At 35.3% G+C, this 27,862-nt stretch overlaps 1 protein-coding gene across 1 annotated transcript; it reads left to right on the top strand.

Annotated features, from left to right (window-relative positions):
- The first annotated feature begins 170 nt into the window (after positions 1-170).
- Positions 171-18,551, top strand: LOC133338070 (uncharacterized). Its single transcript, XM_061546256.1, has 7 exons — positions 171-360; positions 421-2,057; positions 2,443-2,901; positions 2,963-3,574; positions 3,640-3,728; positions 15,333-15,548; positions 18,446-18,551. The coding sequence occupies exons 1-7, from the start codon at positions 171-173 to the stop codon at positions 18,549-18,551; spliced, it is 3,309 nt and encodes a 1,102-aa protein (XP_061402240.1).
- The last annotated feature ends 9,311 nt before the right edge of the window (positions 18,552-27,862 follow it).

Genomic DNA, 27,862 nt, shown 5'->3' with positions numbered 1-27,862 from the left:
TTGCTTGTATCACCCTGTTTCTAAATGATTCGCCCTGTTATTCAATATTATTGTTGCAAATTCTGTGAATTGTTTACATGTGCGATTCGCGAATATTGTTTTGTCAGTCTGGATAAACGAAGAGAAAAAGGTATCACCAAAGGATTTCAGTAGCACAAAATACAACAAAAATGGAGAGCAAAGGTTTAGCTCATAACCTGGAATCATCTCCACGAACAGATGATATACGCCTTAAGGATTTAGCACCATTCAGTAAAATGCTTTTGTCCGACCAAGTTCGCAAAGGTCTACATCAAGCCGGCTTTATGTATCCCACAGTAATACAGGCCACAGCCATACCAGTGGGTAAATCGGGAATTGGTAAGTTCCGTGGAATACTATTAACTTATAAAATATAAATTAGTCCCGCTTTTTTGACAGATTTATTGGTCCAGTCAAAGTCTGGAACTGGCAAAACTTTGATTTTCTGTTGTATTGTTTTGGAAGCCTATACACCGGAGATTAAGGAACCACAATCTATGATTATTGCACCCACGCGAGAAATTGCCGTACAAATTGAGGATACCCTCAATAGCATTGGTAAATTTTGTTTAGGTTTCAAAGCGGTTTGTGTTATTGGTGGTATGGATGTCAGTGAAGACCGCAAACGTGTGCAAGGTGCCAAAGCCATTGTTGGAACGCCCGGCAGAATTTTACATCTGATACAAAATGAAGTATTAAATACATCACAAATACAACTGCTGGTCGTCGATGAGGCCGATAAAATGTACTCGAATACATTTCGTCAAGATTTGCAGAGGATTCGTAACGCCCTGCCTAATCGCAAACAAACATTGGCGTGCAGTGCAACATTTGAGGATAATCTTGATCAGGAATTGGCAAAAATTATGAGAAATCCTCTTTTGGTATCCACCGAAGAAAGAGCCACTCTGCTAGTGGGTATTAAACAATTTGTTTATGAGTTGCTCGAACAGAAAACCAGTATTTTGGAAATGCAATTGAAATTGGATGCTGTGAGACATATTTTCAGTCGTCTTGCATTTAAGCAATGTTTGATTTTTGCTGGTTCACAATCTCGAGCAGATTCCTATCGTAACTATTTGGAAAAGGATGGTTGGCCATGTGAACTCATATCGGGGGCACAGAATCAAAAAACTCGTTTAGAACAGTTTCGTAAATTTCGTGAATTTAAAACACGTATACTGATTGCCACAGATCTGATGGCACGCGGTGTAGATTCGGAACATGTTAATCTTGTCATAAATCTGGAATTACCCACAGATTCAGTAACGTACTTACATCGCATTGGTCGTGCAGGACGATTTGGCTCCCATGGAGTGGCAATTAGTTGTGTGGCCTCTGCCAAGGATCATCAGACATTTAAAAAGTTGATTTCTGATATAGGTACTGGCATGAAAGTACTTAAATTCCCCACACGTGCCGAAAAAGACAAAGATCAACGTGACATATGGAATTTCTCACAATTCGATGAAGATGTAAAATATTTCGGTCTCTATCAAACTGATCCTCCAGCGGCTAAAGCTCCATTGGCTTCGCAGGATAATGTCTCTCTAACCCCATCTTTATCTGAAAATAAAGAAAATTTTAGTAACAACACTTCATCTATGCAACAGTCTTCGATTGATACCAACACATTCTTGGTCAATTCCAAAGATAGTGCTGTCAATATGCCACAATTAACGGAGTCGTCACAAGCACCTAATAAATGTAAGCAAAATGAAGATATATCTCCACTGGCACCCAGTAACGCTGATAATGTGAATACACCTTGTGATTCACATAATGATTCGACACATCAATTGATCACCTCGAATACCATTGATGATGCCAGCAGTATTGCTGCTGATAGTTTACGTAGTAGCCAACAGGATATTTCACGATATCAATCGGTGTTAATGCAAAAGTCTGCAATACCAACACTTGTAGAATTTCTAGTTGATCGTCAATCGTCCCAAGATACACCAACAAAACGTAATCAGGATTTATTTGATGCCTATACCGAAGAAGTTTTAAATGACAATCGAGACTTATCGGAGGTTGGTATTTATTTGTCCACCATAAGATGATTTATATATATATATATATATTGTTTAATTGGGAACCTATTGTGTTATTGGAAATCTGTATATTTTCATATATATAGAGGTTCAATAGAGGTCTACTAGCTATACAAGAAACAAGTAGAAGTGTTATCGCTATATACGACCAATAGATGTATTCTATCCAAAGAATACATATAAACGTACTTTATCCATCGAAGACTTGAAACGGTCTTCTATCCGCGGAAGACCTGGATATACTTCTATTCATAAAGACTTGGAGAGGTCTTCCAGAAGAACTGTATAGTTTTCTTTTTCCTTATATTGTAGTTAACTAAAATCCCAATATATTAATTATATTAATTTAATATTGTCTTTTTAGCCCCTTCATGATGTAACAGCGGTCGATGGTCCAGTGCTGAACTCATCCAAATTAGCTCAACTTAAATCTCTGCTTATCGATAAGCCAGTAGTGAAGAGTCCAATTAAAGAAAATATTGATTTATATTCGGACTTTGCCAATTTTAATGAAGATGATAGTTCACTATCCGTATCCGATGATGTTGACAAACAAACATTTATTATGTCCGTTACAACACCATCAATACAACAAGACTCATTGGAAGAGTTACGAATTAATTCATCAGATTTATATCCAGCTACTGATCAGACGACTGTTACAAGCGAATCTCATGAAATGGCCATCAAAGAACCCAAACATTTTCCATCACCAGCTCACAATCAAATGTCGGGTTTTATACCCGATATAATACCAGGGCCAACAGCACAAACGAATAAACAACAGCAAAGACAAAAACTATCCATAAATGTTACCGCACATGTAAGTAAATACAAATTTGTATAAATGGATGTATGCAATAATTATTTGTCTATATTTTCAGATAGAAATCCCACCATATCAATCACCACCCAATTCTATATCTCCATTGGTGAATGCATTGGAAAATAATCTAGAAGAACCTTCACCCACTTCATCAACAGACAGTTCGGTGGCTACATTATCCAATCAAGAGAATGCCGAACAACAATCCGGTTCAGATAGCGAACATTCCGGTGGCAATAGCAGTGGTTTCGATGAGAAGACATCTACATCAGGATCTTCGGGAATAGATACCTCAGAACCGGAAAGTAATCGTCCACAACGTCAAATACCCCAATATGAAACGTCCAGCGATGATGAGGACGACGATGAAGATGATCTTACTTTCGATTTTGATAATGATGCGGATGAAGAGGACGATAGTAGTGAACATTACTTCGGTACTGATGAAGAAGAGAATAATGAAGAAACTGAATATGAAGCAGATTCAGATGGATCTGATGAATACGATTCCGTTGATAATAATACCAATTATACAGCCGGGCAAATTGGCGAAGTCTTGTATAGTCGGCCAGTAACACAGGCTAGCCACACTTCATCCTCGAATACCATTACAAATGCAACACAACAACAGTCTCTGAATATGGCATATCAAACGGCATATTCACGATGGGTTGATCTTTACTGGAATCAAATGACCATAATACAGGATTATGTAAAATTTTTCCAATTTACCAGACAACAGCAGGAATAAATGAATTACATCTACCAGCTGCCGCCTGGCCTGCTCATGAATACATTTACCAACAACAACTATTGTCTACAATGTATTATTTAATTTTGTACCTAGTTTTAATTTCTCAAGGAATCTGGAATTTCTTTTCATCTTTTTTATCCTATGAATTTGTTATTGTTTAGTTATGAAGTAAAAAATGAAATGAACAAATTGAATTGTCAGCTCGTATTGAATAAAGTATATTAGAAGTATATTTTTAAAGAGTTACATTATTAAAGTTTGCAAAAAATTGTCAAACGTTTATATATAGAAAACAGTTGATATTCCGTTGTAAGGTTTCGGTCACAAGAATTGTGATTACTAAATGCTAAAAACGATCTATAATTTTTTAAGAACGCATCATAGATGCAGACCGTGACGAGTGGCTTTAAATAATTGCCGAGAATTAATGTCTCCACCATATGGCTGTAAATTGGCATTCAGAAGGAGCCCATCCAATTTCGATATTTAGAAAAGGGCTTATCCTGTAGTGACTGTATCTTGGCATTTCGGATTCCTGGTGAATAAAAAACTTATTTCTGGAATGTTCATGTTTTTTACCCTTCACCACACTGTGGTACAGAGTATTATGTCTTTGTGCATATGTTTGCAACAGGCAAAAGGAAACGAGATAGACACATGGCTCCTTCGGCATTTCGCATTTATGATCCGATTTGGATGAAATTTGCCAAAAGTCACTTAGGAAAAATCGGTTCAGATTTAGCTATAGCTCCCATATATATTTTCGTCCGATATAGGAACCAAAGTCCCTATATATCTTTCGATTTGAATTAGGTCCAGAATGAAGTGTGATAAGTTTTGTGAAAATCGGTTCAGATATAGATATAGCTCCCACATATATTTTCGTCCGATTTTTTTTCTCACAAAAGCGAAGTTCAGGCAATAATTCTGCATAGGTTCAATCACCAAAATTGAAGATAGAAAAGAATGTTAATTCGACTTAGGCAAAAATGCGTCTTATCCTGCAAACATCTAGAACAATATCTACCATTATCTCTGAACCAATTCCGTTTCAGACATTTTGGGTCGATATACAAACGTTTCACTGTGGGAAAAAATTCAGATCTAGCGGGCAGAAAATAAAAGTAGATGTTTTACTGTATGTTTATCGATATTTTGGATAAGAATAGATTTAGATGGACAATTTTAATTATTTTATGAAAAAATTTGGCATTTTTTTATTAACCCACTAAGCGCCGAATTTTTTTTTAGAAAAAACTTAAATTTTTAGGTGAAAATTACTATTTTGAAGCTTTTTAAAAATTTTTTATAAGCAACATTTTTCGTTATAAATAATAGTACTCCTAATATAGGAGGTTCTTTTAAAAATTCCGAAACATTTGGAGGGTAAAAAGTGGGTTAAGGGCAAACACTATTGTTATTATAAGTATCTTTTTTATTGTTAGTATTATATACCTAAAACATTAAACTATATATATATATTTTATAAAATTTAGGCATTACTTATTAAATACTAATCACATTCAGAATCCGAGTTTTGATATGAATTAGTTGGATTCTGGATTCCATGGCTTCTTCAGACAACATTCCTATGGTCAAAGCTGCACATTTAATTATATCAGCTCCATGCACAAATATTTTGTGTATGCTTAAAGGCATATAGAACCAAGGATATAATTCCACGAAACGAATAGATGTTTCCTCAGTAAGTTCTTTAAATGACTCTGCATTAATAGCATATCCACAGGCCATTTAGGTAAAACCTCGTATATATGAATGTTACACCAATGATATTTTTTCATAAAGTAGACCCTACGGTATTTGAGAAGACTCTTACAACCTATTTCGTTGTAATTTCAATTTTTAATTAAGAAAGACATTTGAAATAAATATATATTCAGTGAAAAAATATATATTTTAAAAGTACCGTTATTCCGTTTTAACTTATTCAATCGGATTATTTTTTTACGGACTTAAGTACACTCAACACTCTACTATAAAACTGCATTAATGTTTTAAAGTTTCCTTCAAGTTCATTTTTTTTATTTTCTGTGCGCTATATCGGTATTTTTTCCCACTGTGCGTTTGTCTTTCTGTCTGGCCGATTTGTATCTAAACCTAGGTCAAGTTCAGTGTGTAATTCCGTAGAACATAGGCGGAGGGTATATATCTTCCGTAATACCGACTTACACTTTTGTAATTGTTAAAAATACAAGTTGTTATGTTGTTGTTGCTGTAATTATTTCATGAGAAAAATTAGTTTTAGGATTCTCATGGTTGAATGGTAGGTAACGTGCTAATGCAAAATTCCACTGACACCTGACGTGGACTGAAATTATTAATTATTAAACAAATGGAATGCACTCTTATGACAGGTAATCAATCATAGTTATGATTCTGTGTCTTATCATTAATGGCGATCATGTCTAGATTGTTATAACAAATTTCAATAATGTTTTTGTTTTATCAAGATTTAGCAATGAAATGTTTGTGTTGTGTAAAGAATTTCCAAATCAGTGGTTAATCTGAGGCAACATTCCATATGTCCATTGTTTATCTCTTGGGATGACATTCAAAGGAGTAGACTATTCTAATTTGTAATAATTATTACATACATACATACGTTTATTTCAAACACTCGCTCAATTATATTGCCATTTTTTTAATTATGACCATGGAAATCTTTAATATGTTTTCATATCATAAAGCCATTGTAAATATCATTTCCACATTAATGAACATTTTCGCCGATTATTAAAATGACATACCACGATTTACATTAAACGCTAATTGGACTTAATGGAATAAAATCTGGCATAACAATGCATTATGTATGATTATCGCATTGGATTGGATTTTCTCGTTTACGGGCCATAATTTAATGACAGATAAAACGGGTGAGCAGACGGGAGAGCGAGCGAGGTAGCTAGCGAACGAGCCAACTATCGTATTGCCACTGCTGTAATGTCTTTGACTGCAAGATACCGCAATGCAATATTGTCTTAAAGATCGCCTTCAGTCGTAATTATTCAAGCTGAGAACTGTATTTAAATTGAAGTACATAAAGGTCTTGTTTGGATGTTTATTAAACACCCACTTATTGTTTTTTTTCATTATTGTTGGTGGTATTTGAAAGTATGAACTTAACGAAACAACTAAGCATTAAGGTATGGCCAATAAGTGGCACGTGGTTTTGAAAAAATAATAACTAAGGTTTTGAATTAGTTTCGAAAATGTTGTGATTTTTGTAGTGTTGTATTCGAACGAGATATTTGAAACATGTAAAAATTTTCATAAACATAACATGCAAATGGTATACAAGAACGCTAAATCGTCCATAGGGCTCTGGCAAGTTCATGGTTCTGTAGTTCATGCAAGTTCTGGTAGTTCATGTATTGTTGTTTATGATATAATTAAGTGATATACTGTTAATTTTAAGCTTTTGGAGTAGTCCATGTTAAGAAGTTTTAGGAATCGCTCATGGCCCTTTGGGCTAGGTTCTTGTTTATGAAATAAATTGAATTGAAAAAAAATTCTGTGATAATGCTAAAGGTACAAAATGAACCCAGAGTCTAGTACTTAATATCAGACCTCAAAGTGTCCATAGTCACCCACATAGATTTGGTATGCGAATTAAGATTAAGAAGTAGCGTCGATATAAATAGATGGTTTGAGGTGGGGTAGTCATGTAAACGAAAAGTACTAAACTGTACCATGTTAGGTACAATTTGACTTTGGAGAAACGGATGGTGCTGGAATCCTGAAATTTGAAATTACATTATCGTCGAAGTGTAGGATTGGGATATGCACGTAGTTTTGGAAATTATTTACTTACATATGTGTACGAAAAGTACTACTAGAGGGTACATACTATATTTGATACGATTTGGGCTTGGGTGAACCGATAGAGTTGGATGACTAAAATTTTGAATAAGATTGCTACGGCATTATAGAATTGGTGTATGTTTGAAATCGTACTTTTGAGCTAGAATTCAGAAATTTAGATCACTGTTATGGTGTAGAATTGGAGTATGAGGGAAGTTTTGGAAAATTCTACTTATGTGTACAAAATGTGGTACAATGTGGATTTAGGTGAACCGATAGTGCTAGAACACTGAAATTAGGAAAAAAATAAGATTTTTGTTGGAGTGTAGGATAGAGGGTATGGATGTAATTTTAGAGATTTGTATTTTCGATACTAACTGGAACTAAAGCTGGAATAGTGAAAATTTGAAATTAAGATTACTGTTGGAGTGTAGAATTCAGGTATGTAGATAGATTTGTGAATTCGTACTTATGTGTACTAAATGGTAGTAAATTGGGTATAATTTGAATTGTGGGTGAACCGTTAGTGTTGGAGTGTAGAATTGAGGAAAATAAATCAGCGTTCACCAAACAGTCGCCCGTTGGCCCTTTGAGAGAGTACCAATACAATTATTATTTTTTGATCAAAATCAACATTTTCTCGACTTCGAACATGTTGTAGGCTTTGCAATGCTTTAACATATACGATCTGTACCGAGATAGCGAAAATAAATATCACAACGGATCTATGTGTGTGTCCAACACAATCATAGCAGTTTGCACATGTATTGTTGGCAAACCCTGATGTAAATAGTTTTGGAAATTCGTACTTACATATGTTCACTAAATAGTACTTAATTTGGATTAAGGGTAAAGCGATTGGTCGTAATGTCGACAGGTTGTAATGGAAATTTTTACTTTAGTGTACTTTGGTACCACAAATTTGATACAATATGGAAGTAGGTAATCCGATAGAGCTGGAATCCTGAAATTAAGATTGGTTTTGGAGTGTAGAATTGTGGTATGTGAGTAGTTTTGGAAATTCGTACTTAGGCGTACTAAATTTGGTACAATTTTAATTTTGTGTGAATCGAAGAGCTAGAATCCTAAAATTTGGAGTTTGTGTCACTATTGGATTTTTGAATAGAGTGAACCTATAGAGTTGGAATTCAGAAATTGGACCCCCTCTGGCTACGTCGCTGGTCTCTTATATATAGGTATATTTAATGTTATCTCTATGTCATTTGCAAAATTTTACAAAATATGATTTCTATCTGAATTCCGCTATTCGATAATCCACTTAACTGGGTTAATTGTAGCTCGTTTATTCAGCATCTACAAAAAATACGACATTTCCACGCTCCACGCTAAAAATAACAAATATCAGCTTATGTAATATAATTGTCTTTTGTTCTCGACTAACTTGTTCACAACATGAATGGTAACAGATGAAGAAAAAAAAAACAACAAAAGCAACAAGGCGCTTGCAAAAGAAAAGGAGAATCACAGCAAGAAGGACATGCGGCTAAAAGGTTGAAATCTTTATTACTCTTAAACAATAAATCGAAACATGAAGTCATTTCTGTCCGTCCGACCATCTCTGTTTGTCTTTCGGCCTCTGACGATGGTGTTCTTAACTCTTAGCCGGGGAATAATCTTTGTTGGAGTTTTTCGTTGGTCGTTGATATTTCCATTCAATGGTGATTTGCATAAATGCATACAAATTGCTGATAAATTTTTACAAAAAAAAAAAAAAAAGAAAATCTCGACAACAATATACAATAAAAAGTACAAACAAAAAACGAATGTATGAATGAAAACACACACACACCAAAGTGAACTGAATGTGGAACTTAAATAATGCAGAACTGTTGTTGCAGTTGCAGAAACACCTTCACTTGTCTCTTGTCAGTCGGAGACTACTCCATTAAATGCTGTGCATAATAATTTACCTTCATAGTAATCTGAAAGAAAATCTGTTTTAATAAGCTGGTGGGATTTAGCTGGGCGCTTTAAAATCGCTATTTTTTTTGCCAAGTTCGCTTCGCCATTGTGTTGGTGCTCAATGGTGTTGAAATTACTTGACATATGGCAGAGATTTTTTTCGTGGATTGTGGTTAATAATAAATTGATATAAATTCGTAATACAAGTTATTTTAATTATAATATTATGAGAGTTACTCATGCTTTTTCATACCCTCCACCATAGTATGGAGGGTATATTAATTTTGTTTTTCCGTTTATAACTCATTTCCGACCCTATAAAGTATATATATTTTTGATCAGCGTAAAATTCTATGACGATATAGCCATGTCCGTCTGTCTGTCCGTCTGTCTGTTGTAATCACTCTAGCGTCTAAACGAATGGTCTTTTGTCTGCAGGCAGGTCAAGTTCGAAGATGGGCTTTATCGGTCTACGTTTAGGCATAGCTCCCATATAAGGGTACCCCCAATTTTGCGGTATTTTGGGGGGTTTGATTGCATTTTTGGGCAGAATTCGCTGAAATTCGGTACTTTGAGTTCTTATTGGGTAGCAAATATTTATACTAAAAATTGTTAATATAGGTCAATTTTTTTCGGGTAGCCCCCATATAAGGGTACCCCCCAATTTTCGGTATTTTAGGGTTCTTGAGCGCGGTTTTTAATCGAATTCGCTGAAATTTGGTACACTGGGTTCCTATTGGGTACCAAATTTCCCCACTAATAATAATTTATAAATATAGATCCACTTTTTATGGTAGCCCCCATATAAGAGTACCTCCTAATTTCCACTTGTTGGGGGGTTTGACCGGATTTTTTCACCGAATTGGCTGTAATTTAGTAATTTCAGTTATTATTGGGTAGCAAATATCTCCACAGAAAATTATAAATATAGGTAAATTTTTTCGTTTTTTAACCGAATTCGCTGAAATTTGGTATTTTGTAGTCGTATATGGTAAGAAATTTCCCCACCAAAAATTATTAATATTCACCCCTTTTTAGGGGTAGTCCCCATATAACCCCCTTTTTTATATTAAAATAGTTATCTGATTTGTTCCGTGTGTTGGGGTTGGGTAGTCGTTAGACTATTTAGCCATCTGTTGTATGCATTCCGCCTTCTAAAGATATTGTGATAAAAGAAAACTCAAACATGACGATAATGAAATATATCGGATCTCCTCAATATAGTGATGCCTCCTGAAGGAAAGAATTGCGATAAACAATTAAAATATTGGGTTCAATATTGGCATATACTGGTCATTAATTAGGCATAGCCCTCATATAATGATATCCCCAAATATTCACCATTTCCTACACTATGTAATCAATATTGGTCCCCCTTTAGACATAGCCTCATATAACTTTGTAATCTAAATTACAGTAGTTTGAGGATTTTATGCTCTACCATACATTATCAGTATCAGTCCACTTTTTGGATCTTACAGATTTTAGGGAAAATCCCTAACAATTGCTGAAGTTTGTATTTGGTTTACACTTTTTGGTATGTTCCCTATATTTTCATTGCATTCGGCCCAGCCGAACTTAACGCTTTTTCACTTGTTATTATTATTATTAAAATTATTATCAATTATTAATACGATACAGTCGTATTCGTTTGTTGTCATCACGTCATCATTCGAAGGGAATTAAGAGTCGAAGAGAGTTGCAAAGACCCGTCTTTTGTTCGCAGCTTTGTTAAATTCGAAGATGGACTATGTAGATCCACGTTTTGGTAGCCCCTATATAAAGGCATTCCAGATCAATTTCAGTAACAAACATACTAGAAGTAGAATATTTTTTTATTAATAGAAATCGTAGACGTAGAATATTTAGTATAGAAATCCGAATATGTGAACTCATGTACCACCGCAGTATTGGTAGTTTGACGGATTTATCCGCATATTTATTTTGGTACAGGGTTTATCGTTGTTCTAACTATTGCATTTATAGTTTTATTTTCGTGTTTGGTTAGAACACGGTCTGGATTTGTCTCCTAATTAAGAAATGCAGCAACTTCTATTTGCTGTAGCTACAGATCTTTTGGAGCAAGTCGCGTAAGCTAGGCGGGACAATTCAATAAGGCCAGCGTGTTGTGCGGGCATATACCATATACCCTGGCAGACATTTTGTACGTGGACTGCACCATCATGATCGTAATTGAACCAAACATTTGTCTAAGCAGTTGCGATTTGTGCAGCTGAGCTGCGAGGATGGCATTCACTCTGTATTCATTTAACATGTCGGCAACTTCATAATTGTAAACTCTATTCTTTTAAATCGTTCGACCCATCTCAGTAGATCATGCTGATCCTTCTTGACATGCTATCATATGAGTTTTATCATTGGGGAAAAATGAATCCAATTTTTTTTATAGGAACTATAAGACTTATTTTTTTTTTTGCAAAAACCTCTAGTAGCCGATTTTCACAATCCTCCCTAGATACCAATTTTTTATCATTAAGGGGACCCCCCATTCTCGGGTCAAAATTTTTTTTATTTAATTCGATTCTACACTAATTCAAGAATGTCCCTACAAAATTTCAAGTGAAAATCTCAAGAACTCTTGAAAATATAGCCGATTTATTGTGTCAGCATCAAGTGACGCCTAAAGGGCTTCTCTAACTTTAAACGCGTTTTTCTCTTTTGCGAATGGCGGGCACGATAACTCAAAAACTAATAACCCAATCGATTTTAAATTTTTACACGTTTCTCTGTGAGTGTATAGCTATCGTATGAACTAGGATAAAGCCAATCGGTAAAGATCTTCCTTATTTTTAACTTGGTTTTTGGTAAAAAATCTGCGATTTTCCAAAAATATTTTTCAAAGGTCCGCCATTTTGTTAATTTTAGAGCGAAGTCAATTCATACGAGAGCCAGGCATGTGTTCTTTCTAACAACGTTGGAATTTTCGAATTCCGATGTTCCAGTGGGGAGTTATCATGCCCGCCATCAAAAATAAGGACTTTTCTTTAATTGCAAAAAACAACAGCAAAACAATAACAAAAATTTGTTGTAAATTATTTTTCTTCTCTTTTAAATCTTCAAATATAAGTGCAAAGTTAGAATCCTTATTGATTTACCAGCCCATTGAAAATCTTGAAAAATTAAAATCGAGAATGGGTGGGGTTCCCTTAAAGAAATTTTGCAATGCAAGAAAAAAATGATAATCGTTGGGTACCAAATTCGGGCTGTTGATACATTAAAACCTTCCAACCATGCTCCCGAAGTTTCTGGTAAGTCATTGTGTATGTGGCCTAGTGTTTTCTGGTGGAACACGACACCTCTCCTGTTGGCAAATTCTGGTCAATTGTAAATGGTCGATTTTAGACATTTTCGATGACCGGCCTACATGTGCGAGGTGCATCTTTAACATCAAAAATTCTTGAACGGAATCTACGAAATCAAAATAGCAAATAATTGGCTGTTACATTATCGGAACCATAAACACCATTCACAATTTTAGCCGCTAGGCTTGTATTTTCGTCTTTGCCAAAGAATTTACCGAATTTTCATTAGGATGATCCTTATGCAATTCTCAGGACGATTTTCTGACTGGTCTTAAAAATTCGGTACTAGTGTTTGCGAAATATCGTTTGATAAGAGTTCACAAAGGTTTTCTTATCTGCGCCCAGGTTCTATCGGCAAGTGACTTGAGAACATTGCTCCTAATTTAAACGCATCATAAATTACAAAGACATTTTTATCTACACAGTTCATGTAAACAATCTGATCGAAGATTTCGTGGTGCATAATTTTATATTAATCGCAAGGAGAAAGGTTACCAAATCTATGAGATAGGTATTCAACTTTACACTTCGTACCTTTGTAAAATAGTCTGCATACGTAACGATTTCAGTGCTGTCTGGGGTGTGGAATATCAGAAAAGTAGAGGTTAAACTGTTCCGGAGACATCACCCCACCATTGGGGATACCCTGCAACTCAACGTACAACTGTAGTCCACACATAGCATTGATTATCCAACGTCTCTAACATGTCCGGAGGGAAATATTCTTTATGTCCTCAAACAGTATGGTATCAAAGGCTTTGGATAGCTCAAGATCAATCCCTGATCTGGTTTACTCCTCGACTTATATATATGGATATGGCGTGCAAGGCTGTTGTTGTACTGTGGTGCTTACGGAACCCATACTAATAATTCGCAGTGCTTGTGAGGAATACTATCTCAAGAGCCTTGTCTTGATATTAGAATGTTACTTGAACTCAGTGTCTGGTCATTGGGCATGGGACCACCATGGCTTCAGTTCAGTTAAGTGGACTTTAGTCGGATATTCAATTAACCTTCCATCCAGCATCTCTTTGGACCAGGCCAAGTTTCGTCGTTAAATATGACTGATAAAACCTTTTATTCCACTTATGTTCAGCGTCTAATCTGCTGACCTGGAACGTGTGTTTCTTTATCATGGGATCTGTTTGTTTAGATCATGGAGGTCATTTGCTAAACCAACTGTCTCTGCTGTGAAATTAGGTATCAACTCGGCTATTCGAAAAAGCAAATACATCTTTCCCTTTTCCTTTCTGCTATGCATACATCAGAAGGAATGGAAATTTTATTGAAACGACGGTTAAGAGGTGGTAAAATTAAGAGGTCTTCTTATAGAGACAATTATGGGGAAGTTGTCTGTTCTCCTAGTTAACGTAATTGATCAAAGTAGATGACACGATGGTTATATCTGGCGAACTGTCTTGAAGTCAAAACGCTTAACTAACAAATTTCTCTGTCACCTCTGTTCCCCTCTGGCCATTATCAAGAACGAAATTCTACAATTCATAACATGCATTAAATTCTCCTAGTATCAGATGGTGATTACCCTCTAATGGTTAATTTCAAACAAATAACGCGGTGAACAGCTAATAATCGGCGGTATATCCAAACTAATCGCATGCACCTCGGCAGTACACATTATAAACTGCTACCCCCATCCATTGATTGTATGGGTCACTAGAGTCTAGCTCGGGAGTAAAGCATAAGGAATGTTATGCCCCACCTCCGCTTTTGGTATAATCAGCACCGTTACGACCAAGACATTCTTCCGGTTCATGAAATCCAGGATCTCATATATTTTCCTTCGAAGTCCTTTGCAATATAATTGTAGAAATGATGTATATTTAAGAGTTAGAACAGCAACGTGTGGCATCACTGACCTATGGTGTATGATATTGTGGCAAACAGAACAGAATCACGGTATGGCGTTTTGTTCGATCCCGTCTGGGACCAAAAGAATCCGTATCACAGAACCCGCTGTTACTTTTGAGAATATACACAGAATAACTTTCTGAATCGCTATTTCCAAGCACTTAGGCGCATTTTTCCACCGAAGTTTTTCTAATGTAAAAATGGGACATAGTCAAATTTTTCTATCTGAGTGTCTGTCAAGTCATAAACATGAGATTTTTTATATAAGTTTTTGTTTTGATTTTTTCTACTCCAAAACTGTGCAATTAATGTCAAATGAGCAGCAAAAATCGGACTTATACAACATATCCCTACATAAATATTTTGATTAATGTTGTGCAGTTTTATGCCAGTTGGATATTTGATGTTGCCAAAAACACACACACTCAGCACATATACATACATGCACAGACGATTGGTACATGCTCAGAATTGGTAACTAATAATTGGCCTCTTATAATGTAATAACTCAATATTATAAATTCCGAAACGTTTTTTGAACTCAGAGTGGCTCTAATGCAGTCTGTGGCTGCTTCTGCGCACAGCCGTTCGCTTATCACATTCAGATGTGACGTTGCTGTTGCCGTCATTGTTGTTGTTGTTATTGTTAATTTCGCTTAAAGACTGCATAAGCAACGATTTGCATAATAAATCATTGAGTTGCAATAATGTCGCCAAATTGTTTTCAATGAAAGCAATGCCTGTGAAATACCTACCACCACTACCACAACTACTGTTGCTGCGGGCCCCGGACCCTGGACTCTGGCGACTTTATTGCCAGCATTAGCGGCATTACCAGCAACAGCAACATATATGCCCCTAAAAGTTGATTTAACAATGCAGCATAACGAACAACCGAACAGCAACAACAACAGCATCGAAATGAATAAAAACAGTTACGGTTCACAGGGGTATTTTGAAGAAAAAAAAACTTCGTACTGGATGCCAACAATCGGTAATGTACGTACGTAGGACTATGTGGGTCGTCTCTTAGGCCATACTTGGTAGTATTCTTTAAATGAATGGTGGGCTCACAAGCTATGTAGTTATGTACGTGTGTATCTTCCGCCACATAGAGTAGAGCGCATGTGTAGGCACATTCAAAAGGCGATTGTTTGTTGTTGTTATCATTGAAATAGGAGGTACACTGGAATAGGTTGATGCATTATGATGTAATGATAAATTTGACCCAGCAACTCAAAATATGGAAAATCATGCACCAATGTTGATAACTTTTGATAGGAACAATTTATATACAACTGAACCACAAATTGAAAGGTGCCTTTATAAGCAGCTATACTCTAAATAATAGCCATTATTATTATTTATTGGGTGTGAATGGTTTAAAATAGTTATGGCCGATTTTTAGCTCCTGGGCGAAGTTACGACTGCTAACATGCCGGTCAACTTCGATCATTTCTCCGATTTGATCGACATTTTCGATGACCGGCCTGCCTATGCGAGGTGCATCTTTAACATGAAAAATTCCTGAAAGGAATCTACGAAACCAAAATTTCACATAATTGGATGTTACAGTATCGGAACCATAAACACCATTCACAATTTTAGCCGCTTGGCTTGCATTTTCGCCTTTGCCAAAGAAAAGCTTAAAATATACCGAATTTTCTCCTTGTTCACTTCCATTTTTAACCCATGGAGCTGGAACAATGAAATTTGGAGTAGGGATCATTGTAGGGATGTAGGATTAGGGTCAGGATACAGATTAACTCAGATTAAATTAATGCTTATTGGTACTAATTGTGGTACAATTTGAATTTTTGGTGTACCAATAGAGATAGAATCATGAAAGTTGGAGTCAGGATCACTGTGGAGGTGTAAGATTAAAATATGTAAGAAGTTTTAGAAATTTGTGCTTATGTGTACTAAATTTAGTACAATTTAAATTGTGGGCCAACCGATAAAGTTGGAATCTGAAACTAGGATTTAGGACGACTGTGGAGGTGCAGATTGGAGTATGTAGGAAGTTTTGGAAATTGGTACAACTATGTACTAAATTTGTTACAATATGAATTGCGGGTGCACCAATAGAGTTGGAATCCTGAAACTTGGCTTTAGGATCACTGTGGGGTGTAGGATTGGGGTATATAGAAGGTTTTGTAATTGGTACTACTCTGTATAAAATTTGGTACAATTTAAATTGTGGGTGAACCAATAGAGTTGTAATCCTGAAACTTGGATTTAGAATCACTGTCGGGATGTAGGATTGGGGTAGGAGGGATGTTTTGGAAATAAGTACTACTGTTATAAATTTAGTACAAGTTGTGGGTGAATCTATAGAGTTGAATCCTGAAACATGGATTTAGGATCACTATGGGGGTGTAGGATTGGGGTATATAGACAGTTCTTTATGGAAATAATGTGTAGGAAGTTTTGGAAATTGGTACAACTATGTACTAAATTTGAATTGCGGGTGCACCAATAGAGTTGGAATCCTGAAACTTGGCTTTAGGATCACTGTGTGGTGTAGGATTGGGGTATATAGGAAGTTTTGTAATTGGTACTACTCTGCATAAAATTTGGTACAATTTAAATTGTGGGTGAACCAATAGAGTTGCAATCCTAAAACTTGGATTTAGAATCACTGTCGGGGTGTTGGATTGGGGTAGGAGGGATGTTTTGGAAATAAGTACTACTGTGTACTAAATTTAGTACAAGTTGAATTGTGGGTGAACCTATAGAGTAAGAATCCTAAAACTTGGATTTAGGATCACTGTGTGGGTGTAGGATTGGGATATATAGGCAGTTTTTTTATGGAAATAATGTGTAGGTACAACTATGTACTAAATTTGAATTGCGGGTGCACCAATAGAGTTGGAATCCTGAAACTTGGCTTTAGGATCACTGTGGGGTGTAGGATTGGGGTGTATAGGAAGTTTTGTAATTGGTACTACTCTGTATAAAATTTGGTACAATTTAAATTGTGGGTGAACCAATAGAGTTGCAATCCTGAAACTTGGATTTAGAATCAGTGTCGGGGTGTAGGATTGGGGTAGGAGGGATGTTTTGGAAATAAGTACTACTGTGTACTAAATTTAGTACAAGTTGAATTGTGGGTGAACCAATAGAGTTGCAATCCTGAAACTTGGATTTAGGATCACTGTGGGGGTGTAGGATTGGGGTATATAGGCAGTTTTTTTGATATGGAAATAATGTGTGCTAAATGGAAAATTTGGATTTAGGTGAACCTTTAGAGTTCGAATCATGAAATTTGGTACTAAATGGTACTCAAATTTAATTTATCATCGATATTATTGTGTGGATTGTTTTTTCTGACATATGCAGTTTGCTTTAAAAATTAAATAATATGTTAATACATGTTTAAATATTATCCACATTCGCTAACGAAGTTGCGAGCATATGCTAGTTTTTATATAAAATTGCAGGACTTTATTTACCATGCTTCGAAAGGTCCAATTTGGGCTAAATATGCACCGTTTTGTTGTATTGCCTAGTAGTCGATTTTCACAATACTCCCTAGATACAAATTTATTATCATTAAAAAAAATTGCAATGCGAGAAAAATATGATAATTGCTTGGTGCCAAGTTCGGACTGTATGACAGCTTCATTAAAACTTCCCAACCAAGCTTATTGGCCAATTCTGGCCGTTACTGGTCAATTGCTATCTTCAAACGGTCCAGTTGTTGACAGTAGAGATCAGAATTTAGCGTTTTACCATATGGAAGCAACTCATAATAAATAAGGCCCTTCCAGTCCCACCAAATGCATAGCAGAATGTTAATGGCGGTTAACAGAAACGTTCTTTGACCACGATCGTTTTCGCACAGGTTCATAGCATGTGATCAAGTTCTCATCTCTAGTCATCATCCGCTTAAGATGATGGATTTCATTTTCTCCAACCTAATACGTTGCAAAGTTTTGACACAGCCCTAACTTTGAAGTTTTAATCGGTGAATAAAACTTCTTTCCAGAAATTATTTAAATGAATTATTGTTTTAATTACGATATCTTGAAATTATTACCCCATTTTCCAACCTGAGTGTCTGTAATTTGGAACATTTTTTAGGGCCTTATACCACATAATGCGACTTAAGCAAATTTGAATGCACTCCAGGTGGTGGAGAGTAAAGAATGTTCGGCTCGAACGAAATTACCGACTCTTTTACTTCTTCTCTCTCTATTCTATAGAAGAAGTTCGTTGGAATCGTGTCTATCCATACGATCCTCGTATGTGAAATCGATTTTTTCGATATCGATTTTTTTTTCTTCTTTTGACCTAGTGTTGTAGGGGGCTTTTATGTGTGTTGGTGGTGCTGATGGTGGCGTTGTTGGTCGCTTCTGCTGGTCGTTTCAGTTTCTTTGACTCTGCGATGCGCCACTTTAAGTCAAAAAGCCGCTTAAAGTCAACAAAAGATCACAGCAATGGAGGAGTCACATGCAGGCACAGTCCAGTCAACAGCAACAACAAAAAAAAAAAAAAGGAAACCAAAACAAACAACAAACAGTATGTAGTAATTTGCAAAATACATATTCGACTTGCAACTGCATGGGGCAAAGTATGTGTTGTTGGCATTGTCAGCCCAACATAGTCTTCTCGAAATACCATGATGTTGCTATTATTGCTATAATGGCGAAAGGAATGCGCTCGTGTGTATGTGCTAGGCATTTATTTGAAATGCGTAGATCTGGTAGATAACGTGGAACTATAGAATATTGTTATATCTCAAGGCCTTAATTTCACTCCTCTGGAATCAGTATGTTAAATTTTATTTTACTTTAGATATATAGGGAAAATGTAAATTGTTTTAATTTATTGATTAAAAATTGCTCTTCACTACACCCACGTAGAGTCTAAGTTGATGCATTCGAACGTAGGTTCTCCACTCAATGGGTCATTGTTTCGTTTTTTTTTTCTCTCTATGTTATTTTGATAGCGAACGCGTTCTACAATTTAGCTCGTTGCAGTGTTTTTCTTCATCTTCCTCCGATTGAGGTTGGCTTGCAAAAACTAAAATAAATAAATAAAAACCACCTTCTGATACGTTTAGTGCATGTAAACAAATCGCGTGTATTGCACTCGTGTTCCAAATCCAATAAGGAGCGTGAGAAAATCAATCGTTTCGTAGCAACTGTGGACTAACTCATTCCAATGCTAAGGTATATCAGTCTATCGTCGATATTTGGTGGGTGAATTGAGCCGGATATTGAATTATTCTCTGACACTAATCATAGTGTAGAAAAACATTTGTAAACCAGTGAGCGGAGCAGTATAGTCGGACGGGGCCGACCATACGATACCCTACACAACTACCACGAACTCTAACTTTCTGAGGATGTTTATTCCGAGTCTGAGTAATATTTTGTGATATTTGCCCCCTCTTGTCCGATTAGAGGTTAACAACACCTCTTCCTTACTATTTTCGAATATTCAGTACAGTCCTTCTAATTACTTGTCCAGATTACCTTCACGGTGGGTTGTGTTGTGATTTTTGGATTATACTCTACTCGAAAACACACAAAAAATTATATTCTCCGTCCATTTCATCCCAAAATTTTAATCTGATCATCACCGAAAATTATAGGCGTTGTTCTTGACCATAACTGGAACCTCATGAACAATTTCAAGCCTGGGGTCTACATCCTCCAGGAGTAAATATATATGCCATAGAATACAAATTTTGTCATTTTTCACACAAAAGTCAGGGTCCATTTGACCCGCTAAATATTGACCGATCTTTATCAAAACACGCATGCTTATTCTCTGGCCCGATCCCCTTCTCCATGCAAAAATTCGCGGTGTTTGGGCCATAATTGCGGCCTCTGGAGCGACCAGAAAAACCGACAAAAATTTAGTATTTGGTCCATTTCATCCCCTAAATATTAACCGATCTTTTCCAAAAACAATAGGGGTCTTCATTGGCCAGAACCCATCCTACATGCAAAATTTCGTGAAGATTGGTCCATAACTGTGGCCTGTATCGTGTTTACAAATTATAATGGACAGACGGACGGACACACATGTCTAGATCGACTCAGCTAGTCGAGATATGACGATCGGTATACTTAAAGGTGGGTCTAGGACCAATATTTCGCGGCGTTACAAACATTTGGGGCTGCACAAAGCTATAATACCCTGACAACATAGTTGTGTAGGGTATAAAAATTGTCTGAATTTTTTTAGGTGGACTGGAAGGGTGCTACTATATTGAATGTTGATAATTAAGTACATACATTTTTTCTGAAAAAAAAATCTAAATAATATTCCAGTTATAGAAGACATTATTTGTAATTAATTGCAGTAAGTTCGCCTATATAATAGTCTAAAACAGCCCATATATCCGCCCTCTAGCTAATGATAACACAAAAAATTAAACAGTCATAGCCTCGTAAATATTAAATATATCTCTCGTATCCGATCACATACACCATTATAATTATATCAATTTAAAAATCAAAAACCAGGATTGGCTAGTTGACGTTTCCCTTCTAATCAAAGTACAGGTGTTCTACAGGAGTTGTTTTGAAACATTATCCTATATTTAATAATTTCAGATAAGAATCCGATATGAGAAATTATATTTACTTCGATGAAAAAATTGAATAAAAAGATAATAATACAGAAAATAAGCCCACCTTATTTTTCTATATGTAAGGGAATGCCACATTACGGCCACTACACAGAGAACATCATCCGAAAATCCTTGCGGTGGTCTTCGATAACCTCTATCATTTCTCATTGCATTCCAACAGCTTCAACCTCGTGGGGCAAGGATAAAGAAACGTTGGTAACGACTTATTCTCAATTAAGTTTTCGAACTGAATAGACGTATTTTTTGTGTCTGAAAAAGGAAAACCAAATTTGGAAAATTAAAAAAAAAACATATACATATATACATTTATAAAATCCTGAAAAGAGAAATATCTTATTATGGACGATTGGTTGTCTGTGGAGGAAAGAATTTCATCCGAAATCAATTTCAAAGAGCAAAATGCGTCTCTTAGTAGAAGTGAAAAATCACCCAATTCTATGAATAATTTTAAGGGGTTTTGTCCGCCAATTTTTATTTCCGATGTAAACATAACAGATTTGATACGAACACTTAAATCCAAGAACAATGTTTTTAAAATTGTAAATTAAAAAAAAAGTAAACTATATCTTAAGGAACCTAAAGTTCATTCAGAAATTATTGATCTCCTTAAAACCAAGGAAATACCAGCATACACATATACACCTAAAGAACATAAACCTTCTCGACTAGTTTTAAGGGGACTTCATTACAAAACAACCATAGACGAGATAAGAAGCGATATTAATTCGTTAGTGCCCAATACGGTAAAGGATGTTAAGAAATTTTCGACCGAATTTTCTAAAAAAAATAATATTGATACTGGACTTTACTTGATTACTCTATTGCCAGGAAAATCTGTAACTGAATTAAGGGCTCAAAAATATATTTGCTCCAAAAAGGTAACATCAAATTTAAAGGTTGTACAATTTTGGCGTTGCCAACATTGGGGCCATATCTCAAAAAATTGTAGCAGACTATATGTCTGTATGAAATGTGATCAAAAGCACGCTCCAGGTGACTGCAAATTCGTATCTAATGAAGAAAATAAGCCTTATTGTGCGAATTGCAAGCAATTTGGTCATCCGTCTAATTATCGGGGCTGTAACGCTTACAAAGATTACTTAAATAATCAGGAACAAACTAAGTCTATAGTTAAGGAAAAAAAGGCATCAGCTTCCTGTAATGTGTCAAAAGTGTTAAACGGAACATACGCTGGTTGTTTTACAGACTCTCAGCATGTTACATCGAAACCTATTATAATAGAGGCATTTTTGAAAATTGCTAAGGATATCTGTCAGGCCAAAACTATAACCCTGAAGGACAAAATTGAAAACTTTGTTAGGCACTATAGAACACAGTCAAAGGAACATGCAAGGATTCAATGATTAGAACTTTTGGAGGAAATAAAACCAAAATATGGTCCGTAATTTTTTAAATTTTCTTTCATTTAATGTTAGATCGCTTATTGGAGCGAGTCGTAGAATTGAATTATCAAAGATTTTAAATTCAAACAACATTGATTTCGTCTTTATACAAGAATCTCACTTAAGAGATGCCCATAGAGTTGCTTTAGAAAATTACGCGTTCGTAAGGGATAATAGTTCCAAAGGCGTAGCTTTAAGAAAATCATTCAAATTTCAAAAGGTGATTATAAGGGATTTTACATATCCTAGCTTGTTTTTAAGTATTGGTGTCATTTTAAATGGCGTTGAAGAAAGTGTTTCGATTGGTTCGATCTACATCCCATGCCATGCTGATCGCACTCAATATAGTGCCAGTTTGGAAGCATTGAATATTATTTCCCGAAATTACTATGGAGTAATAATCGGGGGTGATTTTAACTCCAGACACTCGGCTTGGGGTGACACATTAAATAATTTGAATGGGAACACCTTTTATGAATGGATTCGGGAATCGTCGGTGGATTTTTTAAGAATCTCAGACTCCGTTCCATTTTCCCCGTTCCATGATTTCTAGACCATTTTATAGCAAGCACCAACTTATAGCAAACACCAACGATCCGATATCTCAAAATTTCCAAATGAGCTTATTACCAACATTTTCTGGCCATTTCCCCTTAAGATTACACTTAAAATTGTCATCGTTTTCAATTATTTTAAATCCTCTAAAATCGTATACTTTCTATAAAAACACAAGTTGGGATACATTCCGAGTTGATATTCAAGATGGTTTGCTGAATAACTTTCCGGTTTGAAACGGAATCTTTCTAACATTGAGATGGATTATTATATTGACAATATTTCAGATGTGATATTAATGTTCATACCAGGCACTCGGAAATAAAAAAAATGGGCAAAAAATACATCGTTTCAGATGCAATAAAAAAACTCTTTCAATTAAAGTATTCATGTCAGAATGATTTGAAAAAAATCTATAATAGGACTCAAGATAGATCGGATCCAAATTACCGTTTATTATCAATTTACAGTATAAAATTAATTAAAGTCTGCCAAAAATTTTTTGTTATTATATATAATTTTATAATATAAATTTCTTAAAAACTATTGCATATAAATATATAGGTTATTCTGAGACTTGAAGTGGACTTTGACGTAGAAAATTTTATTCTTTGACATTATTTACCTAAAATTAAGTTTAATGTTACTTTAATGCACTTAGTCGAAAAAATACTGGGAAATGTCTTCGACAAAAAATACAAGAACATTTTGATTTTTTGGTTCAAAATGTATGACTATATATTCGGTATATACATTATATATACAGATTTCTCTTGTTCAGTGACTTATGCTAAAAATTGATGGAGAATATTTTTGTCCTTCAGAAAAAAATAAAACCAAATAATTCGGGTATTAACAATTTGAGACCCATATCTATGCTATCCTACCTTGGGAAATTATTTGAATGATTAATACGCATTAAAAGGGACTATAGGCTTAATTCTTCATACATTCCAAATCTGCAATTCGGAATTAAAAGTGGCCACTCTACGACCGATGCTTTACTTAAATTTGAAAAAGATATAATATGTAATCTAAGGGAACGAAAATGTACAGTAGCTATTTCACTTGATGTAGAAAAGGCATTTGACCATGCATCCCACTTAGGAATATTATATAACATGATACAACTTAATATTGATCCATTTGTTATAAAATTGTTTTATAGTTTTTTCTCGAATAGAAAAGTTTGTGTTCAGTTTCAACAACTAGTATCTGAGCTCGTGGATATTGGATGTGGTGTTCCTCAAGGTTCCATTTTGTTACCCCATTTATATAGTATATTCATGTACGATTTTCCACATAATTCTGGGTATTCTTGTGGTATCCTTTATGCAGACGATTCCTTGCTATATGCACATGATGAATCGCCAAGTACGGCATTATGTAAAGTGAAAAATCATTTGGAGAAAGTAGCACAGTACTATGCATTCAAGAGGTTATTCCATCGGACGTCAACATATCGTCGATAGGAAATGCGAACATCACCAGGCGGTCTCCGAAGCCATAAATGGCTAAAGATGCAAAGTCCTACACCAAAATCCTCCTGCAAATTCGGACAGGCAGACGCTTCTTCTTAGGCAAACCCGTTCGATTTTGACATTACTAAGATCCGACTACAGAAATGTTCTCAATTCGTATCGAGAGCGCATTGTCCCCGGAGCCCTAAAAAGATGTCTTCTTGCCAGCAAAAAGCCCTCATGACACACAGCATCTATTCAATTCTCCGTCCGAGTATAAAATCTTCAAATCATAATGCATAAATCTCAGTCAGTAAGTGATTCCATGCCACAGTGTGTTGAAGGGTATACAAATAGTACGGAAATGTGCTACATAGTGGGAACCAAAAAACCAAATTTCAACCAATTAGCTTGGAAAACATGTCCAAAATCCCCAAAACACTGACAATTGTAGAGTTACTATACTAAATAGATTGCCGGACATATTATCAGGACTATAAATATTCTTTCTCCGACGAATAACTTGATGTGTTACAAACGGATTGACAAATTTATTATACCAGACAATGTTGTGGGGTATAAAAAAGCTTGACCTATGTCTTTTTCCTCTTCTGAGATCATATTATACTTGCCAAGAATATTTTTCATATCATTCATGAACATTTATGAGCATCAAACAAACTCCAGCTAGTTTCATAAAATCGTATGTTTACTTTGCCATTCACGTGTCCTGCTGCATGTGCAGATGTGTGTTTTTGATTTCTATTGTGTTACAATATTCCATATAGGGAAACACTTATATTATTGTGCATATTTGATAAATCGAAAACAACTGCTGCTAATATTTCGTTCACATATGTATGTGATATATACATGCTTGCCAGCTAGCTACCTGTTTATATTATGATTGTTATTAAATTTTGGCTGGCGGTATTTGTTCTTTAAACAACTATCCGAATTATAGATGTAAGCGTTTCCGTCTTTATCATAGTCGCCGTCGTCGTCTTAGTCGTGGTGATCGCGGTGGCAAGTGCAACCCAAAACACATTGGCTATGTTTGTAGGTGATTGAGGTCTTTGGCAAAAATAAACATAGATTTATCTAACAGCTCAGATCTGCATAGCCGTCGAAAAAAAGTGAACAACACCGACCGACACCAGTTAATAACATGTTACCAACGACTGACTCGCTGACTGACTCCGAAACCTTTAAGCAAAACTAATAAAAGTCATGTTTTGCTTGTTGTATCGGTTGTTATTTCGTGGCTGTTCGAAAAAAAAGAAAAATTAAAAAAATAAAATAAATTGGCATGAAAAACCAACAACCCCCAAAAATAAATAAAGGAAAAATTCACACAAAGCAAAGGCTGCAGTGATGAGAAGCAACTAACTGTTGCAGGTGTAAAGCCAGTCAATGGGTTGGAATAGGTCTTAATTTTTTTTAATAATTGTTGTTTGTTTTTGCAATCCGAATGCGATGCAGTTATCGAAAAAATGACTTTATAAAATAGTTCGTGTAATTACAGAAACACCAAAAAATCGAATATTTGTCAAAGACATAAAAACCGTAAAGACTCGACAAAATGCATTTTGACAAAATAATTTATGAAAACACATCCAGGGGGAATCATGCATAACAGAGGCATGTTAACAATAAAAACGCCAATACGCGATAATGTGTTTATAAAATGTAAATAAAATCAGAGATCTGCACTTTAAATATATTTTTGTATTTAATAAGCTTAAGATATAGCATTAAAAACGTTTAATATTGTTCTCTCTGTTGTTATGATATCGTAACAACAGAGGAAAAGCCATCTGTTGGAAATTGTTTACGTATCAATTGTCCTATCTTTATACTTTTGTCTTTGTATTTGTTGGCATTATTTACATTTAACATAGGGGGCGTCACACAATTACATGTTTCGAAAACTTTTGCAAAAAGGTGTTAACAAATTTAGAAAGCCAATAATTGTTTGCGCCAAGTTGTGTCGAAAAAGTCCTCAGGCGTAGTCTCAATCGTGTGGTATAATCGAAAACATGTATGACGAATCAATACATACATACATATGTAGAAAATATTTATATATATCCGTACATTATAAAAAAGGAGTACAGATATAGAGTTGATTCTTACAACGGGAAAAAATTATGTAAATCAATTTAAAGCAAATATCAATCGGACACCCGTTGATTATTTGGATAAATATCTGATAAACATTATTGAGTTTGGTGCACCATTTATTTAAAATTGGACGCAAATATATACAAAAGCTATATCGAAATCTAAACCGATGTCATCGAAACTTGTCACATGTTAGGTTACACTAATTTCAGTATGTTTTGTGCATATCGGCCACATTTTGAGTTCTTGGTGCATCATTTATTTAAAATCGGGAGAAAATATATATGGGAGCTCTATTCAAGTCTGAACCAATTTCAACCATTTCAACCAATTTTAAAACTTTCCACACACACGCTAGGTTATATTAACTTCAGTACGTTGTGTAAAATTTTGTGTTAATCTTAAAATCAGACGATAGGGGAGCTATATCTAAATCTGAACCGATTTTCCGGAAACTTAACACACATCATGCTAGGCCTATTTCAGTACGCTATGCCAAATTTCGTGCAAATCACAAGATATATAGGGACTTTGGTACACCATTTACTTAAAATCGGACGAAAGTATATCTATATCAAAATCTAAACCGATGTACACGAAACTTAACACACATCGATCTAGACCAAATTCATTATGATATGCCAAATTTCGTGCAAATCACAAGATATATAGGGACTTTGGTACACCATTTACATTAAATCGGAGAAAAAATATATGGGAGCTATATCTAAATCTGAAACGATTTTCACAAAACATAACACACATCATTCTAGGCTTTATTTAGTACGCTATATCAAGTTTCGTGCAAATCGAAAGATATGTATTGACTTTAGTGCACCATTTAGATTAAATCGGAAAAAATATATATGGGAGCTATATCTAAATCTGAACCGATTTGCAGGAAACTTAACACACATCATTCTAGACCTAATTCAGTACGCTGTCCCGAATTTCGTGCAAATCGATAGATATATAGGAACGATGGTACACCATTTACATTAAATCGGACGAAAATATATATGGGAGCTATATCTAAATCTGAACTGATTTTCAGGAAGCTTAAAACACATCATTCTAGACGTAATTCAGTACGCTGTCCCAAATTTCGTGCA

This window comes from Musca vetustissima, unplaced genomic scaffold, assembly GCF_032173495.1.
Source record: "Musca vetustissima isolate MV318-11 ecotype Yass unplaced genomic scaffold, APGP_CSIRO_Mvet_v1 utg5643, whole genome shotgun sequence".
Taxonomy (NCBI): domain Eukaryota; kingdom Metazoa; phylum Arthropoda; class Insecta; order Diptera; family Muscidae; genus Musca; species Musca vetustissima.
The sequence above is the reverse complement of the archived record's forward strand: the minus strand, read 5'-3'. Positions and strand labels throughout refer to the sequence as shown.